Here is an 18,740-nt window from a genome sequence, read left to right as displayed (position 1 = left end):
AAGCTTTTCTCAAAATTGATTTGAGTTTTCACTGCAGCTAACAATAAGACAAAGGGTAAAATCAGGAGATAAAAATACTTCAACAAAAAACTGTTACTGATGATTACCAAAAGTATTAAAATTGAATTTTTACTTAGTGCTAGAACTTGTATATCTTTAATGGCTTTATACTTTTGAAGGAAAAAGAGAGCTGGTAGGATAGTGTATTTTTGTGCCACTTATGAATCTAGTACTTTAAGAGATCATCTGACTGGCCCTCAGTGTTTTCAGGCTGCATAATTATCACTGTGTGGACTCAGCAAAGGCACTGCTGGTTGAATAGTCAGGGATAGCAAGACTTCAAGATTCTCTTTCAATGTCAGTTCAGCCTATCCTGAGCCTCAGCATCACAAGTGTGAAAACCAGAGGTAGCACCTCATGCCATATCTGCTTAGTCTCATTTTTTGAAACATGTTTAGCTATTTGTTAAGAGTTGGTGGATCTTAAGGCAGTGACACCATAAAAAAGGGGGGGGTGCTTAGTTGTCTTCATTTCGGGTGCAAGTTGGTGTGATCACTAAGTAAGTCAGTGTCAGTAATAAGCAACTCAGTCAGGCAACCAGATTTATCACTTTTCCCATTTGCTCTGGATGCGGTTTGCTTTCAGCAGCATCTTAAATGCAAAAGCTCTCCAAGATGCTGTATTGTAGTAACTGTGTAAAATATCTGTCAGGGTCCAATGGCAATGTTACCTTACCCGGGCGAATATTCTTGTTAGTCCCATGTAGCTGTAGATTCAAAAACGAACAAAAAAGGGTTTTAATTAAAATGTTTGACAGTAAGGCTCTTTGAAGATATAGACTTAACTTGTTATTCTGTCATAATTAGAGTGGAATTAAGTCAGTGTGCAGGAGAAGGAGGGGACACAAAGGATATTATTTTTCTCCATATTCTGATTGGTCCACTGAAATAATTCAATAAAACCTTCACTCTAAACAGCTCCTTTCATGATACTGTGTAAGAACATAAAGAACAAGTAAGGGACATAAAGGAATCCACCAATGATTGGAGACAGGCTTTTCTTTACATTGTCTAATAGACTCGTTTATTATTTTAAGCTGGTAAAAAGAGACTTATGATTCGTGTTGAAGAAAGAGTTATTTGTGCTTGATACATTGAAGACACTGTTCAAAAGCAGTTTGTCCTTATAAAAGGATGACCCCTGTAGTAATTCTTAGGCAAGGAGGGACAAATTCAACCAACAAAAAGCACATCTCACCCGAGTTCCCCATGATTTCTCCACATATAGCAAAAAAATACACATCAGTAATTTATTGGAACATGCACATCAGTGAGTGGCCCAGTTCTAGGCCACTCAGGAAACCAAAGGGAGGAGATCAGCATTACCTAAATAAAAAAGAGGTGAGTTACACCATTTTAATTGTCTTAAAAACACGGGTAAGAGGAGCAATTAAAATATAGTCCTAAGTAGTACTAGCTAATGTAGATTACATAAGTATACAATATGATTCAACTCATAGTGCTCTGACAAGCAGAAACCACCAGTCCTAGTAAACAAGGCCCAGATCAGTTGCTGAGAAAATGTTCGATTCAGATGTAATACGTTAACTTTTATTTCAGTCCTGAATGCAAAACACAAGTCAAGTGTGAAGACAGCATTCTAAAAAAGGTGGCTCTGTTAAAGCAAGGAGGCCGTTTCCTTTTGCATTTTTATAAGGTCTGAATTCTCTTTCCGACGTTTGCTTTCTCTACGCTTCCTCCCCTGAGCACTAATTTATCAAAAAAACAAAAAAAAAAAGATTTCAAGGTGCAAGTTGTACATTCTTATCGTTATACCATTTCATCTCTTTCTGGAAGACAGTATTACAATCAGCATTGCAATGTTAATTACTTTTCTCTGAATATCTGTTTCACATACATGTGTTTCAAAACCGTCATGTTATTGGGAAAAGAAACCTACCAAAGAGAGAGTGATGTCATTATACCCTTCCTATTGTGCTGCGTGTCTTTCCCAGCCCTTCTCCCTTTCCCTGTAAAGAGCTGTAAAAAATTTAAGGCAGATGAGGTATATTGCTGAAGAAAAAAGTTGTTTTTGAAAAAAAAACTCAAAAAAACTTTTATTCTGCCCTTCTACTCAAGAAAGACGACTCAACTATAAATCTAGTGCTAGAAAAAAGCAGGAAAGACACCGTTTGCATGTACCATACTATGTCTTCTATTTCTAGAATGGCTTTTTGTTAATTTAATTTTAATAGAAAAAATAAGCACCTTAAGCTATGAACAAGAAAAGAACTTCATTATTAGTGAGTCTAGAATCCAAACGGAATTAAGAACACTCACTCAAACTCTTTCACTCATTCTCACAAAGGCCAATGCTACTGATTAGAATTGTAAAGTGCTGTACTTAGTATAAACACTTGTATACACTGCAGACACTGAAAAATAACCCCCAAGCACATTGTGTTATAGTTCCAAAAATATATTTACAGTCTATTACAAAGATTACAAATGGAAGTGTCTAGGTGAACTGTATTATGCTAATTAAAATTATTTTACAGATTATTTTTTCTTTAGGGACAAAAAACATTTTAGTGAAATTAAAATGATTTTTCTAGTCAATCAAAAAATAAATTAAAATATCAAATAACACTGTACAGTGATTTAAAAGGAAAAAAAAATAGGGTGGGGAGGGGTTTGGGAAGCAATCCTTTTGAGTTTTTCTATAGCCATCTTTGGTCCTAAATGTGGGAAAACACGTCATGTAGCACTGAAAATACCTGTTCTTTTGTGATGCTCTGCAAGTAAAATAGAAAAATATAGTGCATTTTCAATGTATTCAGAGCCCACTACAGAGAAATGTGTGTACAAAACAAGACAGTATAAATAAAATTTACAAGTTTTACAAAGGAACATTTACAGGTTTTGTTTCTGTTATTTGTTTGTTTGCTTGTGGGTGTCCACGTTATCAAACAAGACCAATTCTGACCGATCCCTGGGATCTTCCTCTATTAAAATCATTATAAACAGCCCAATTCTCTTTGGAAATACAACAGTTCAATTCTGGGGTAGTTCATGATTTTCGTAACTTTTGAAAGCATTACTCACAATATGTATACATTCCTGAAATATCTAGAAAGACACATTTAATTATTGCTTATGAAATTCTAACACAGTAATCCAATAATATGGTTTAATAAATAAAGCTTGAAAAAAAAAAAAGCCAGATCCTTCACCTCTTCCTTACATGGTAAAAAGAATTCTTTCATTTAACAAGCTTCTCACATCAGCGTTCACAAATAAAAAAGCCTTTTTTTTTTAACTGCGATGGTGATATTCTGTGCAGCAAATTTGTTTTTGAAAGGTGAAAATTGTGAACTGCCCCTTTTATCATGCTTCAGAGTTCTAATATAAAACTTCATTCTTTCCTTTCATGTTTGGACTGCATTCAACAGAACAGGATATAAAATATATGTCAACTATTTCTCCTAAATTTCCTAGTGTCTTGGTTATTGAAAAAAATCGTGATGTGCTCAGATTAAATTTTAGATAGCACTGGATAGTTCTTGCTTTCAGAGACTTGCCTTCACCAATATTCTTTAGATGAAGTGCCTCATCTTTTTTTTATAATCATAAACCTACAATTTGAGTTTTTTTTTTTATTAAATTCTGTCTAGTAAAATCACTCTATAAACAATCTGTTAAAAGTGCCTTAGAGTATTTATGGATCATTATTGCTTTTTCATTGAAAAGATAGTGTGTTGTCAGATCTTTACAAAAAAATTTCTTTTTAAAAAATATCAGAGCTCTTGGCAACTTGCATTTTCTTGACTATCTGCCAATTAGCAAACAATATCAAAACAGCACTGATTAAACAAAATTAAATGGCACAAAAGGATACCAATGTTTGGACAGAGATATATCTTCAATCATGCTATTTGTTTTTAAAATTTGAGACTCTTTCAAAGGTACCCAGTGTAGTTATGTGTCATAGATTAACACTAAAAAGGTCCAAAGCTATAAACAACTTTCTAAAACAAAGTCCTTATGAAGAATAAACACAAATGAGTTTAAAAAGGAATAGTCTGAAATCACACATTTAAGGAAAATATTTCATTGATTTTAACAATAAGATCATGATTTTATTTGACAAATATATTCTTTCTTAAATTCTTTATGTACACTTTAAAAAGTCTATAAGATAAAAAGGAGGTTAGAGAGCTCAAGGTGTTTGGATGTTTTTCAGGTAGTACTTTGTTTATTGTCACTGCTGTTTTCCTGGCCACCAGTGGTGGATCCTAAATTCCCTTTTTATATATTCTGGTGGCACTTAGGAGTTCAAGTCTATCGGTGCTTCTTAAATCTTCTCTTCACTGTAGGAAGGACTCAGGACATCAACTGTCTTCTAGCAGCATTCTATGCATATCCTGAAGGCCAGTACTGTTCTCTCGAGGTCCATAATCTCCCTCATACGAGAGAAATGCTCATCACACTTGGATGCCAGTTCCATGTAAATGGAGCATTTGTGCTCGCATAGTCTGAATGCTGCTCATGATTTTCTTTTGATGGCCAACCAGTGTGATCCCTAAACTCATCACATCCCTGAAAAAGAGAAATGCATTTTTTTAAAAATTAGTTACCCTACAAAACACTGATTTGGTACTGAACTGTCATCAACTCTTTAATTAAAGAATCTGTTTCTCTTAGGCAAACAGATCTTATCTTAGTGTTCTTGGATATCCTATTACTGCAGTGGGTCAGACCCACAACTTGCCTCAGTGTTCTCCTTGGTAAAGACCTACGGCTCGGGCTCTCATATTGTCATGATAAGTCATTTTTAAACTGATTTGACATTTTATATAAGAAATTATTAAAGTCTCAAAATTATTATTAACTTAAGGTAAGATTTGGAAACGCTCTTGGAAATGTTATATTCTTGAACCTAAGTGACATTTAAAATGTTTAATTTTTAAAATAGGATACAGTATGAAGGGAAACATTTCTTGGCTGCAGTAGATCAAGAATCATCAACAATCACACAAAATATTTTACTGAGTTTAATTAGCAGGTGGTTAACTCTGAAGACACTGTATCTTACTTTTAATTCAATCATTTGGCTACATTTTGGGAAAAAAATATTCTTTAAAGTGCACAATACCTATGTTTAAAAGCTTAAATCTGACATAAACTAGCTGTATCTGTGTATGCACTGTGACCTCTCTTAATAGCCAGAAAGACTGAGCTTAGGTATTGACAAGTAGCTAAAACATAGCGACAGTAGAGCACTGCAGTAATTTCATAGCACTGGTCAATCAGACTTTCAGAAACACAGTTTTTCAGGGGAGTAGATTGCTTTGGAGAGACAGGTGTAATTGTATCAGCTCTGTCCATCATATCTGTGGGGACTAGCAGAAAACTAAACAAGAGCCTGTGCATATGCTGAAATTCATGTACGTGTCATTTCCTGACATGCCAGGAAAGAGTATGTGATTGCTGGCCTTCTCATCTGAAAAATGTGAAACGTTTCTCGCAACAGTACATAAACAGGATCCCACAAACAGAACCTTGATAATTGTTTCCCATTTTCAAACACACTGACTGAGAGGAATTACATCGCCCATAAGAGTTAAGCTGCAGCCACAGAAGCTGAGGTTAAGAGATACTAAATGTATTTCTTAAGACCACATAGTGATGGAGCTGGCAAGAAAAATTTCGTTCTTTTTACTTCCAGTGCATAGCAATTTCCAAAGTTGTTTTATCTGGCCATTCTTCAGGTTAAAAAAAGAAAAAAAATGAATCAATCAGTCACATACTTTCCAAAACTTAAGTTAAATTCTTCTTACAGTTCATTGAATTGAGCTTCCTTTGACCTCTTCAGAAAGCATTCATATTGGACTTCATAACGCATTTTGGAATTAGGTATGAAACTCTGAGATTTTTAATGTCTGAAACAAACATAGTGAAAGAAGTCCTTCTTTTTTCTTCAATGGAAAAAGTTTCCCCAGTGATTAGGGACCTAAATAATACAGTGGTTAATAAAAGGGGAAATCTCTCTGAGTGGTGTTTGGAACACTGGCTATGGAGACAAATCAGCTATCACTTACTAGTGAGTCAGTTTAGGGTAAAAATTTAAATTCTCTGAGCCTTAGCCTTGTGTATAAAATTACCGACTTGATAAAATTTTTGCCATGAAGGTTAAAAAAGATATTGTATGTTTAAAGGTCTATTTAGCAAAATGCCTGGGATATAGTAGGCACTTATGAAAAAGATACATTTCTCCCTGATTTTGGTGATGCGCCTCCTTAATATACAGAAGATGACCTAATGTATAAAGCTCAGATTGCACCTAGTACAGTCTTAAATATAATTTTGAAAAGTTTAAGCTTACTCAATAGTCATCCTGGCCACTGATTCAAGGGAGTTGTAGCCGGCTGCTGTGAAGTTATCTTTATATCTTTCCATCTTAATAGCTTGTAGCCATTCTCCAACTGAACAGAAGGTAGTGAAGTCAGGAGTATTTTGATCCAACAGAGGGCTTATTGGCCTAGACAAGAATTAAACAGAAAAGCACATTTTTTTTTCATGAACTACTAACGAAAGCATGTCTTGGCTCACACAAAAATAAGAATATACAAAATAAAATTACATGTTTTAATTGATGCTATAATAACAAACAAACAGGTATGCTAATAAAAATCCAACGTGTAAAGGTTGCCCAATAAGGGTGAACTCCAAAATTTACATTTTATTTAGATACGACGACCAGCAGATTAAAAGTGCAGACATCAGTATTTGTAATCATTAAATATTTGTTCCTTTGCTTCTTCAAAAGTAACTGGGAGTTAAGGAAGCACATCCGGCTGTGGACTAACTTGTTCAGACTACGAGGATGCTATTGAGAACATTTTGCATCCACTGTACCAATAGTACCCTTGTGAGCACCTCTGAGTTCATACACCTCCACAAGGCCCTAACCGACTATAGTACAGATGGAGCATCAAGTCGACCTGGCAGCTGAAGCCCAATAACTACTAATATGCATTACAATGGAGAAAGCCAAGTGTGCAGAATGAAAGCGGCATTTAGGCTCTTTTTAATGGGTATACTTCTTAAATCATGTATTGAATTACTTTTATAAACTTTAACTTCATGGAATCATTTTACTATTATAGTCAAAGCAAAATAAATAGATACTATGGATATAATAAGAAAAACAAGGGCGACAGCATTAAAAACTCATGTAATACTAATAATGGTTTGAAAATGTGAAATGCCACTTAATCATGTAAATCCAGTTGACAAAGTTTTCTAAAATGACAGCCAGTAAGAGAGATCATAAATTTTTTTAAAAAACAATGATGATTAATAAGTCTCTTTAAACACTGATTTACTTAAGGTAAGCCACCTGAAAAGAAAAAAAACCCTCTGTAAATGTAACAAATTTAATATGGACTTTAATAATTTAACACAGATGTCAATATGCCATTGGGGAGAGGCTGAGGAGATACATGATTCATTTGAATTTCTCCTTCCTTAGCTTTTTCTTACCTACTACATGTTCCCAGGGGTGTCTTCAGACTGTTAGGGTTTCGAATCATTTTGTCTAGAATTCCAACTATCTGTTCAAACTTTGGCCTTTCAGCACGTTCCTTCTGCCAACAATCCAGCATCAGCTGGTGAAGACCAGCTGGGCAGTCCATGGGTGCTGGTAAGCGATAACCTTCTTCTATTGCTTTTATAACCTAATAGCCAAAAGGACATTAAAATATTACTGACTGAGGTTCAATTATCATAAAATGAATTGCCCAGAAGGCAAAGTGATTTATCCAGATAAGAGTCAAGCACACCGCTATGCAAAAGACTTACTTATTTTTTCCAAAACATCCATGAATATTAAGCATGTTATTAAGGGGTGCATGAAGTGCAAGAGATGATGACATTTTCTAGTTAATTCAGCAATAGGGAGCAGCAATTAAGTTCACCCAGGGTGCAACAGATGGAAAACTTTTTAATGTCATCCCAGAGGTTTTCAAAGGGAGTATGTTACAGGACTATTTTACTTGTGCATAGCTGGGCCTGTATGTACTTTCCCATACATTTATGAATTTCTCAAGTTGTAAAAAGACATTTTGAGTTACTCAGGATTAGCCCCTCAAAGTTCCACTCTTTGAAGAATTCAAATAATACTTTTCAACAAGATAGCAAAATATGTGAATGTACAATGACAGAAAATGTTACCAGGCACACTATTTTTCTAAATCATATGAAGTGTGGAGGTGGGTATAGTTCAGTGGTAGAGTGCATGCTTAGCACACACCAGGTCCCAGGTTCAATCCCCATCATTTCCATTAAAAAATTAAAAGGAAAACATGAAGCTTATACATTTATGAAGTGCATAGTGTTATAAGACAGTGGTGTGCAAGAGTCAGCCTGTACTCTTCAAGAAGGTGACTGTCCCCCCTCAACAACTCCAGGTCCAGTGACCTCACACTGGCAGACTGAAATCAGCCTTGGGGGGTGGGGGGGTGGGGAAGGGTTGTCTCAGGAAATTGGGAAAGGTTACAAATCAGAGCTTTCTCACTCTGAGTGCTGGTTGTTAAACTTTTATTAGCACATCACTGTCTATTTATATCTAATAACAGCTTAAGATGTTATTTATATCAAGCTTTGAATGTTAATGCAAAATAGGCCTTCAAAAACATTTGTACAGGGTAGTCAGAAAGTCTAAAAGTTACTTATTTAGACGGGCTTTTTAAAATTTATATGGAAAGCAAAAATAGATTTTTAAAATAAGAAATTGTTACAAATCTGAGTAGCACAGGGAAAATAATAGGAAGGTAAAAAACACAAATAAGGACTTGTAAAACATTAAAATATTATTCAAGGAGGATTAACAAGTCCTTTGATACGAACATAATAGTAGAAATGTAGGGGGAAAAGAACTCTCTCTAAAAAAAAAAAAAGTTAATCCGGAGTTTTTGAAGAAAATAGGCCTAAAGTAGGTGATAAAAAGCTGGTTTTAAGAAATGTTGATGAACTTAATGTTTGTGGGGAAACATATCCTTAAGATGCATGTTGACATTCAAGAACAGCACATTGAAATGTAAAAGATTGTAGGATGGAATAAACAAAAGTAAATAAACAAATCAACACTTTTTAGAAAAAAATTATTTATATAGGAAAAAGAGTATACTTTTGTTTAAGGGAAATTTATATATGCAAATTGATCAATTTTAAAAGGTAAATAGATGAACTTAATTATAGGAATTTTTGAAAAGTTTCATGAATATAAAATCCTCAGCTCAAATTCTCCCTAATCACTAAATTGTATGTCCATTCATTTATTAGACATCTTCTCCTGGATTTTTCCATAGGAAGTTCAGACTTTATTTAAAATTGATTTTTTTAGCCTTCCCCAAGCCTTTTACTATTTCAATTACTGGTAGTTTAGTCATCTCAGCCGGAAAGCAGAAATGAGAACAATCTGGACTCTTTTTCTTCTATGCACTGCCAATTAGTTACCACTTTCTGACAACACTACTTCCTAAATACAATACTCTCAAATAGTACAAGCATTTTTCCATATATATATATATATATATTTCTTCATATTATATCTGTCTACCTGCCTATCTATCTATCTATTCCTGCAGTAATAGCATAATTATCCCATAGTTATGTCTTTACAAAGTCTAATATCATGGGATCTTTCTTTTAGTACTTTCAATACTTTATATTATTTCTTTCAGTATTTCACTTTCTTTCAGTACTTTCTTTCAGTGTACTATGGGATCTTTATTTTAGCTATGGAGAAAACACCTTAGTCTTAAGTGACTTTAATCAGTGTTGGTGTTGAATGCTAATGGAAGTCATATGACAGAATTCTTAAAATTTCCCTGTTTATGACTCTGTAGCTACAAATGTATATCACTGTAAGCATTTCTCTAAAATATCCCTTCAAAAAGCATACAAGAATACACAAATACACAAATGGGAACTCTGCAAAAATCACCAATACATAACTACAGGTGGAATTAAATTTAAAAAACTTTCAACTGCAAAGAATTTCATGTGGCTTTGTACAACACTCCAGTGACAGCACTACATAAGGTTTCAAAGGTGCTCTGTGTTAAGCAAGTTAGATAAAAGTAAAAACAAGTGCTTTGGAGAGCTGGATTAAGTTATCTAAACAATGGCTCAAGTTGTGAATAAGTAAATTGCTAACTTTTAAAAATTTATATATTTGAAATGACAAAATAATAAACAATTGGGGGGCATTTTTTTCCCCAGAAAATGGCTTTCTTCATTGTGTTTGAACATATGCAGGATTTTTCTGAATTGACAGGACAGCACTATGGACATCACAGGCAGACCTCCCTTTATTGCACTTTGCTTTATTGTGCTTTGCAGATACCGTGTTTTTTTTTTTTTAAAAATTAAAGGTAACCCTGCATTGTTAGATGATTAGCATTTCTATCAATGAAGCATTTTTTAATTAAAAAAATGGGGATTCATGCTCATAAGATTGGGGCAGTGCTTATTATTTTTCACCTCATCTTACTTCCCCACTTGTAGCTTTTCTCTAGATGTCCTGAAAGGAATAATGCAGGTAGGGAGATATTCCCTTTTTTATTTCCCTCTAAATCATCTTTTAAAATGTACATATAAACCTTATCATGATCCTCCTAACATAATACTCAACAGCTCTGCAGTTGGGATTCTTTAGCTCTGAGAACAATATGCTCTTAAATCTTTGTACCAATGAATAATGGTGAGTAAATAACTCTTACAGGAATGAAAGAGTTAATGAACCTCTGTAGTTATGCTACTGCATTATAGAAATTTCACGATTCCTCTTATTATAGCAGAGAACGTGTATCAATACGAAATGAAACTTCTAGCTCTCAAAAACCCAGTGGTTTACAACTTTAAAAAGGAGCAGCAGCTGAGCATATTAAAATAAGAGATGCTCTGGATTGGGAATGGGATTTTGGGACTCTAAAGTTCCCATTAACAAGCACATTCTTACCTACAGAGGCACAGAGATGTTTGCCTCTATAGAGCACAGTTTGGCTTAATTTGAGGAATAATTCATATCCCCTTTGATGATAAACCCACACTCAGGGGATGATTCAGGCAGGAACTGAGCCCTGAGGTTCTCCAAGTTTTATTTGGTTAGCTTGCCAGAAAAACAACTTATCTTTTAACAATACAATAATCATAATGAATATTTATTGAATACTTACTATATGATTAGCCCTGCTTTAATTATCTCATTTAATCTTTACCAAAATCTTATTAGGCAAGTATTATTATATTGATTTAAGAGACAAAGAATCTGGGGAGCTGAGAGGTTAAGCAAAGGGAAAAATATCACCATAGCTGTTAGTGGAAGGGACAGAATTTGATGTAGGCTGTCTGCCCAGAGCTGATGCTGTTAAAAGCACATTATATTTCCAACTGGGCAAATAAAAACGCGCCGGGCAAATAGTTACATATTCTTGGAAAACAAAACACAGGTAAGGTGACTGATCCGACACTTCTTAAAGCATTATGTAATTATCCAAGGAATTCATTTAAAACATCTTTTTTGGGAAAATACCAGAAACCCTTTGGATTTGCCTACTTAGATCTAGCCTTAGTATTCAAATAAAAGCCCAAACAGAAAAGCAAAATAGAAATTTCTAATTCTAGATAGTTTCCAGAGGAGTAGGAAATGATTAGGGTAAATGACATTTTAGAAGAACACTGTGCTGCAACAGGGGACATCTCTTTGGTATAGACTGTAAAGGAATACTTAGAAAACAAATGCATCTGCTTGCCGAGATGTGTTTTAGCATTATTACAGTCTAACCACTGTAGTTAAGGGAAAAAGGAACACGGACACACCCTGTGATAAAGGGCCTGCAGTAACTCACAATAGGATGCAACATGACTGGCTTCTGTTCTCCACCAATGTCCATTTTCATTTCACTAACCTCACGATAACATGACCCACATTTTATGTGATTAAATATTTGGGACCCCGCAAACAGGATTAAGACAAAGTTTTACCAAAAAATTCACAATTTTGTTTCTATCTTAATATAAAAAAATACAAAGTAATAAATCAGTGGTGACTTTTAAAAGGGAAAATTGAGGACTCACAATTTAGCTGAGAATAAATTTAGTTACAAGCATATTACATTTTCAAAGCTCTTAAATATCTTTTAATGGGCCACTTTAAGGAATTATGTTTGTCTCCTATCTTTATGGAAGTTTAATTTTTTTAATCATCCTTATGACTACCTACTAGTAAAATGAATGACTTACTGGCTTACCTTAAAGTAAGAAGAAACAACTTTGTTGAGTACTATAAGCAGAAAAAAAAGTAATCTATATAAGGAAGAATTTTGAAGTTGCATAATTGAACTATGAAAATTATACTGGAGTAATTAAGACAAATTCAACTAAAAGACTGCTGCTGTGAATGCCAAATACAAGTACTTCAAATTTATGTGTTATTTATTATATTTGACTGCATTTATACACATAAGGTTTTTCTTTGAAAGGTCATTAATGCAAAGGGCTAACCACCTACAGATTTTAAAGAATAAGAGTCCATGGATTCATCCAACCATGGACTGAATGAAAAAGGAAAACCAGAAAATTCCAAAAAGCAAAACTTGAATTTGTCACACACCAGTAACTATTTACATAGCATTTACATTATATTTACATAGTATTTATATTGTATTAGGTATTATGAGTAGTCTAGAGATGATTTAAAGCATACAGGAGGATGTGCACAAAGTGCAAATACTGTACCATTTTATATAAGAGACTTGAGCATCCTCAGATTTTGGTATCTGCCAGGGTCCTGGAACCAATATCCTGTGGATACTGAGGGACTGGTGTACCCCTCTCCTATTTCTTCAGAGTGATCACAAAAAGCTCACTTTATTTAGTTTTCAGCCTGGAATTTTGTGGAGTTCCTTACAAACATAACTATCAATTTGGATCTTTTTTTCATGGTGTCTTAATAAAAGTCTTTTAAAGTCCAAGGTATGTGCAATTTAAGGGTTTTTTAAAAAAAATTGTTGACAAATTTCTAGCAACTACATTGAAACAATATAAAGTGAATTGATTCTCTTAAACAATCAATCTAGACTAATTTAAAAAAAATGCCTCTGAAAATCTGACGAAAGCAATCATCCCAGAAAAATACAATACATGCACGTATACACAGGATTTTCATATGCTTCAGGGAGTTTTCAGATCACTTAAGTCTTGTCATGATCTTTTACCAGAAACTCCAAGTAAAAAAAGCTTTTTTCTAGAGAATTTTTTTACTAGAATGGAATTCATTATTTTAAATTATCCCATTTTCACCATTTGCATATTGAAAATTAAACATATAATTGTTTAAGTAGCAGTTTAACATAAGTATACGATAATGAACATTATCCTATAAGAAGAATATTAATATCAATTTCACATAAAAACTGAACTGTATAGGTAATCTCTTACTTGTGTTTGAATTTAATAATTTAGTAATTCAGACCTTCACAATTAAAAAAATGAAGAAAGATGGTGTTGAATGTTCTAGGTCAGAACAAAACTTCATTGTGGACACAAAAATTTCATTTGATCAGTAAACATATTTATGAATGCTTGATATACTAAATATATTTTTTACGACATTTCTTTTTCAAGAAAAAAAATAGGGAATCTAAAAGCTAAAATTGAAGATATTTATTTTTTTCTTCGTAACCATTTCTATTATTTGTTTTTAGAAGTTAAGTGAACTTTGAATGTAAGTCATCTTATATTCCTGTCATTCCCTTTATGTTTGAATCTAGTACAGAAGGAAGGTGTCAAAAGAAATGAAACTCTACGGAGTGTCTAGGGAATGTAAATATTTCTCTTTCTCTGCCCCAAGGATTTGTTTGCCCGTATTTTGACAGCCCATGAAATCTTTGACACTGAGACCTGTCAAATATTAACAACTTTGCCTCTGCCAAACGGACTCATCATTTAGACTTTTATATGTGAAAAACAAAAACCAGAAAAAAAAAATAAAGTTTTATGTCATTATTCAATTCAAAATACCAAAAGATTTAACTGATTTCAAAGCTCCTCCTCTTTAGGCTAGGAATTTTTCAGTTAATGCAGAAATTTGTTAAAAAAAAAAAAAAAAAGGACTGAAAATAACCCTGCCAACAAACAGTCTGATTTTAGTTGTCTAAAAATAACTATTTACAAGTTTTAAGAACCAGAGGAACTTGATATGGGAAATTCTAAAATCAAGAACAAAGATATTAATTTACTATAACAATGATCATGATCTCTTTTTGAAAAATGACTCAATTTTAACTTTAGTCAGCTTCTACTGCTCTCCATGTTGATAGCACCTCCAGAATTAGCTACTTCAGACCAGTTTGCTTGTCACAGCCTCCTCTCAATAGCAATACAGAATTTCTTCAAGCACTACTTAATTCTGAACTCCATTCTTCAAGAGCATGCATTTGTGCTGTTTCCAAACTCCTTCAAAAAGGTTTTCATCAGTTTGCCCCAACCAACCTAATCTTTATTTCAAATCACTCCTCATGTGTGCCTCTCTGCTATAGGAAAGTGAGTCTGTTTGGCTGGTCCTCACACACTTCTCTAAGCCTTTGCTTCTAGACTTTCTAATTTCCGTGGTGAATTCTCTCATCAGCTAAGATCCAAGGTCTTCTCCAGATTTCTAGATCAAATTTAAGGTACTTTCCTAGATTTTACACTTGCTCTACTTTTATCTAAAGTTCACTCATGATTTCAATAAATGAAACCAAATGAATCTGCCAGTAGTTGAAAGTCTGTGATCTATAAAAATGACAATTTTGTAAAATTCAACTTAATAGAAGCAAATATTTACTTGCACTTATGCTATATTGGTTTACAAATGGTCTCTTGGTGTGAGATGTACACCCCCAAGAACTACCATCAGTTTCTTTGCCAGATAATAATATTTTATGCCTTAGTAACAGGATATACACTTAATAAGTTGTATTTTTAAAGAAATTTCTGAAGATATCCCCATTGTGAGTGCATTCTAAAATATCACTATGTACAATGGAATACTACTTAGCCATGAAAAATAATAAAATAATGCCATTTGTAGCAATATGGATGGACCTGTAGATTGTCATTCTAAGTGAAATAAGCCAGAAAGAGAAAGAAAAATACCATACAATATCACTTGTATGCAGAATCTAAAAAAAAAGACAAATGAACTTACTTGCAAAACAGAAACAGACTCTCAGACATTGAGAACAAACTTATGGTTATTGGGGAGTGGAGTGGGAGGGGATAAATAGGAAGTTAGAGATTTGCAGATACTAACTGATAAATATGAAATAGATAAACAACAAGTTCATGTTGTATAGCATAAGGAACTATATTTGATATCTTGTAGTAACTTATGTTGAAAAAGTATATGAAAACGAATATATGTATGTTCATGTATGACTGAAGCACTGTGCTGTACACCAGAAATTCACACAACAATGTAAACTGACTATACTTCAATAAAAAGATATACACAATAAAATAAAATATCACTATAAAACCCTTATCAATATTGATCATAAAATCTGTGTTATCTCATAATATTAAAATTTAATTAAATCAATCAACAATAGACAATTTAAACAGACTTTATCAGGAAATTAAAAGAATAAGAAAGACAAGCTATGAAGACAAAATAAAATACACCCTTCTTTCCCCTCCCCTCTGCAAATGATTCTTTTACTCATGCGACTCTGCCACTGCAGCTGTGCAAGCACAGCGTCGTTACCTTTATTAAGGAGGAAATATCCTTTGGAGGCTCCTATTACGTCCAGAGATTTTAAATTAAAAAAAGAGAAAGCAGTTCTTCAAAATGAAAACAAAATGAAAGTCACTGAACCACTAATTTACATTAATTATTGTGGTAATTTGTGGTAATAATTGTGAAAATTCACCAATCATATTTTTACAAATCTATGAGAGTTTCTTCTTATGAGCTGTTACCTACATGTTCCCATAATATGAATATTTATGCATTAGATCCTTTTTGTTTAAGTAGTGTAACACCTACATCTTGATTTGACATGTCCCAGTAAGGTCTCTCTCCATAAGACATAACTTCCCACATGACTATTCCATAGCTCCATACATCACTGGCAGATGTGAATTTCCGGTATTGGATGGCTTCAGGTGCTGTCCACCTTACTGGAATTTTTCCACCCTGTATAAAAAGAAATCGACACTGTAAGTGGGTATCAATCATTTATAGCAGAACCCTAAAGCTACAGCTAAACACTTGTGTATTTGGTTGGCAATTCAGCATTATCAGGTCTATCCATCTTGGATCCCTTTAAGTGCATTTAAAGTTACTAATCTGTTTTTTAAAATGTCATGACAAGATTTCATTTTTAAGGCAAATCAATTTAATGTACCTATGTGGTCATAGGGCAAAAGTCTAGTCAAGACAATGACAAATTAGGCAAAATAACTACTAAAATGGAATGAAATATTAGAATAGTAGTATTTAAGTAAATCCACACATATTTTCCTTTTTTCTCACAAAAGTTATGATAAGAATTAGCATAGTTAATATTCTCTTAAAATTTTTAAGTGGAATTATATTTTTCCACTACTGTTAGGACTGCTAGTAACCAGCTGTTGATGTATATGTCTATTATTTATATGAACATCCCAATATAAAATAAGCTTTTGTCATTCTGATCATTCCTTCTCCTGTTTACCTACATGTAGGTTGTAAAAGCAACAATGATCCTTCAAAAGGCAAAAAAAAAAAATTAACAACTATAAAAAGCTGAGATTAATTTCTCTCTTTTCTCCAGTTTAGCTCAGTATTTTTAAGCCCTGCTTTTTTGGTAGGAAAACCTCAGGAATATGAAGAGGTGCAGTAACAGACTGCTTCTTACAGTCGTTGTGTAAACAGCTTCTGGATCGTCCTCAATCACCCGGGACAGGCCGAAATCAGACACTTTACAAACAAGATTGCTGTTGACGAGAATATTGCGAGCGGCAAGGTCCCTGTGAACATATCCCATATCGGCCAAATATCTCATTCCAGCAGCAATTCCTCTCAGCATTCCTACCAACTGAATGACTGTAAATTGCCCATCATGTTTCTACAGGAAGACAAAAATAAAAGTCCAGTTACCTCTACTTTGAAAGGGAAAAAAATCACCACGAAAAATGTCTGCAGACTAGTCATTTTCGATTGTATCATAGGAATTACTAATTAATTTTCTATGTAATACACACATGTGAAAAATACAACCAGTGCTGATTTAACATGATAATTAAGTAACACAAAGTAGAGTTTTGGTAATTATTTATATTGATATATTATTAATATTAATTAATAATAGTTTCAGATTGTGCAAATCCAAAAGTATATGCAAATTTTTAAGTCAACGTTAAGGGAATGGAATATCATTTGACAGCTGTTTTCCTCGCTTTCCAAAAAATTACATAAATAATCTAAAAATACATAAAGGAATGAAGACATATATTGGTTTTCCTTTTTTCCTTTAAATGGTAAAAATAGGAAAGGTGAAAACATTTTTGAGTAAAGATGAAGAGATGCTAAGAAGTAGAAAAGGATTATACTGGCTGGCTTTCATTTTATTTTATACTTTTCATTGTTGTGCTATCAGTAGAGACACTACTTGCAACAAAGATTCTCTACAATGGATGTACTAGCAAAGGAGCTTGAGAACCCTTTGCAACCAACTGGCCACCATATATTTCTAACCTATTTTTAACCCACAGATTTCTCCAGTTGAGTTACAAATATGGTGCATGAGGACAGGGGTTTGAGGAGATGAACTTGCTCGGTGATGCTTTCTTCCAGAGAGTTGATAGTTATGCATATCATCAAGATGCAGCAATAAAAACCTCTTGAAATCCTTGGCATGCTTATCAATCTGGGTTGAATGTATCTAGATCATGTACGATCTCCCCATGTTCTCTTACTCCTATTGTTTTCTCTTTGCTATTTGGAAAAATGTTAACATGTGCCCATGTTCTTAGGTGAAAAGTCTCTGAGAGTAAAAATACGTATGTTTATACATTTAGATTTATTATTTATAAATATAACTGCTATTAACTGTAAAAATGTTAATAATTCTTTATTTTATGCTCAGTGTTCACATAACACTATAATAGAAATTGTTCTACAGAGTAGAGTTGGGAACATTCTACCAGCACTGAATGGTTATCTCACTTGTTAGTCTTTGCTGTATTAACCTCTGCATTTCATTTATAATTGTACTGAAAAAGGAAAATGCTATTCTAGAACAAGTATTCAAATTACAGGGTTTCAGGTATCCACCATACTTTGTGGTAACATATTAATGGAAACTATTTTTTAACTACATTGTATCACTTATATGCTCAACAAGATTCTAGTTCAATCCAGTCTAAGACACTTTCCTGCTTTTCAAAGACAATTTTCTGACCTGTTAAAGTTTACACTGTTCACATTTTACACTGCAAAGAAAAGTTCAGAAAATTACTTTGGTAGTATGTCTAGTATATTTAGAACAGGAAAATAATTTCGTCACTTACCCTGAGAAATGCATCTAGGGCTCCATTTTCCATAAATTCTATTACAATCATGACTGGTTTCCCTAAAATTTAAAAAATGTATATAAGAAAAAAAAATGTTGCTTCTGAAGCTGAAATCTAAACTTTGGGATTATTCTC

General features: G+C 33.5%; 1 protein-coding gene across 4 annotated transcripts in view; it reads right to left on the bottom strand.

The window, feature by feature from the left end:
* Positions 1-1,061: 1,061 nt before the first annotated feature.
* Positions 1,062-18,740, bottom strand: part of EPHA7 (EPH receptor A7) — a 164,243-nt gene continuing 146,564 nt past the window's right edge. For all 4 annotated transcript variants that reach the window (XM_010948425.3, XM_010948422.3, XM_010948423.3 and 1 more), the window contains exons 12-17: positions 18,603-18,664; positions 16,949-17,158; positions 16,096-16,245; positions 7,545-7,738; positions 6,385-6,540; positions 1,062-4,598 (exon numbers count right to left, since the gene is read on the bottom strand). In XM_010948425.3, coding sequence (XP_010946727.1) covers positions 4,484-4,598; positions 6,385-6,540; positions 7,545-7,738; positions 16,096-16,245; positions 16,949-17,158; positions 18,603-18,664 — 887 coding nt within the window. In that variant the 3' untranslated portion in view covers positions 1,062-4,483. The remainder of the gene's footprint in view (positions 4,599-6,384; positions 6,541-7,544; positions 7,739-16,095; positions 16,246-16,948; positions 17,159-18,602; positions 18,665-18,740) is intronic.

The sequence above is a fragment of the Camelus bactrianus genome, chromosome 8 (genome assembly GCF_048773025.1).
Source record: "Camelus bactrianus isolate YW-2024 breed Bactrian camel chromosome 8, ASM4877302v1, whole genome shotgun sequence".
Taxonomy (NCBI): domain Eukaryota; kingdom Metazoa; phylum Chordata; class Mammalia; order Artiodactyla; family Camelidae; genus Camelus; species Camelus bactrianus.
This window is presented reverse-complemented; position numbering and strand designations above follow the sequence as displayed.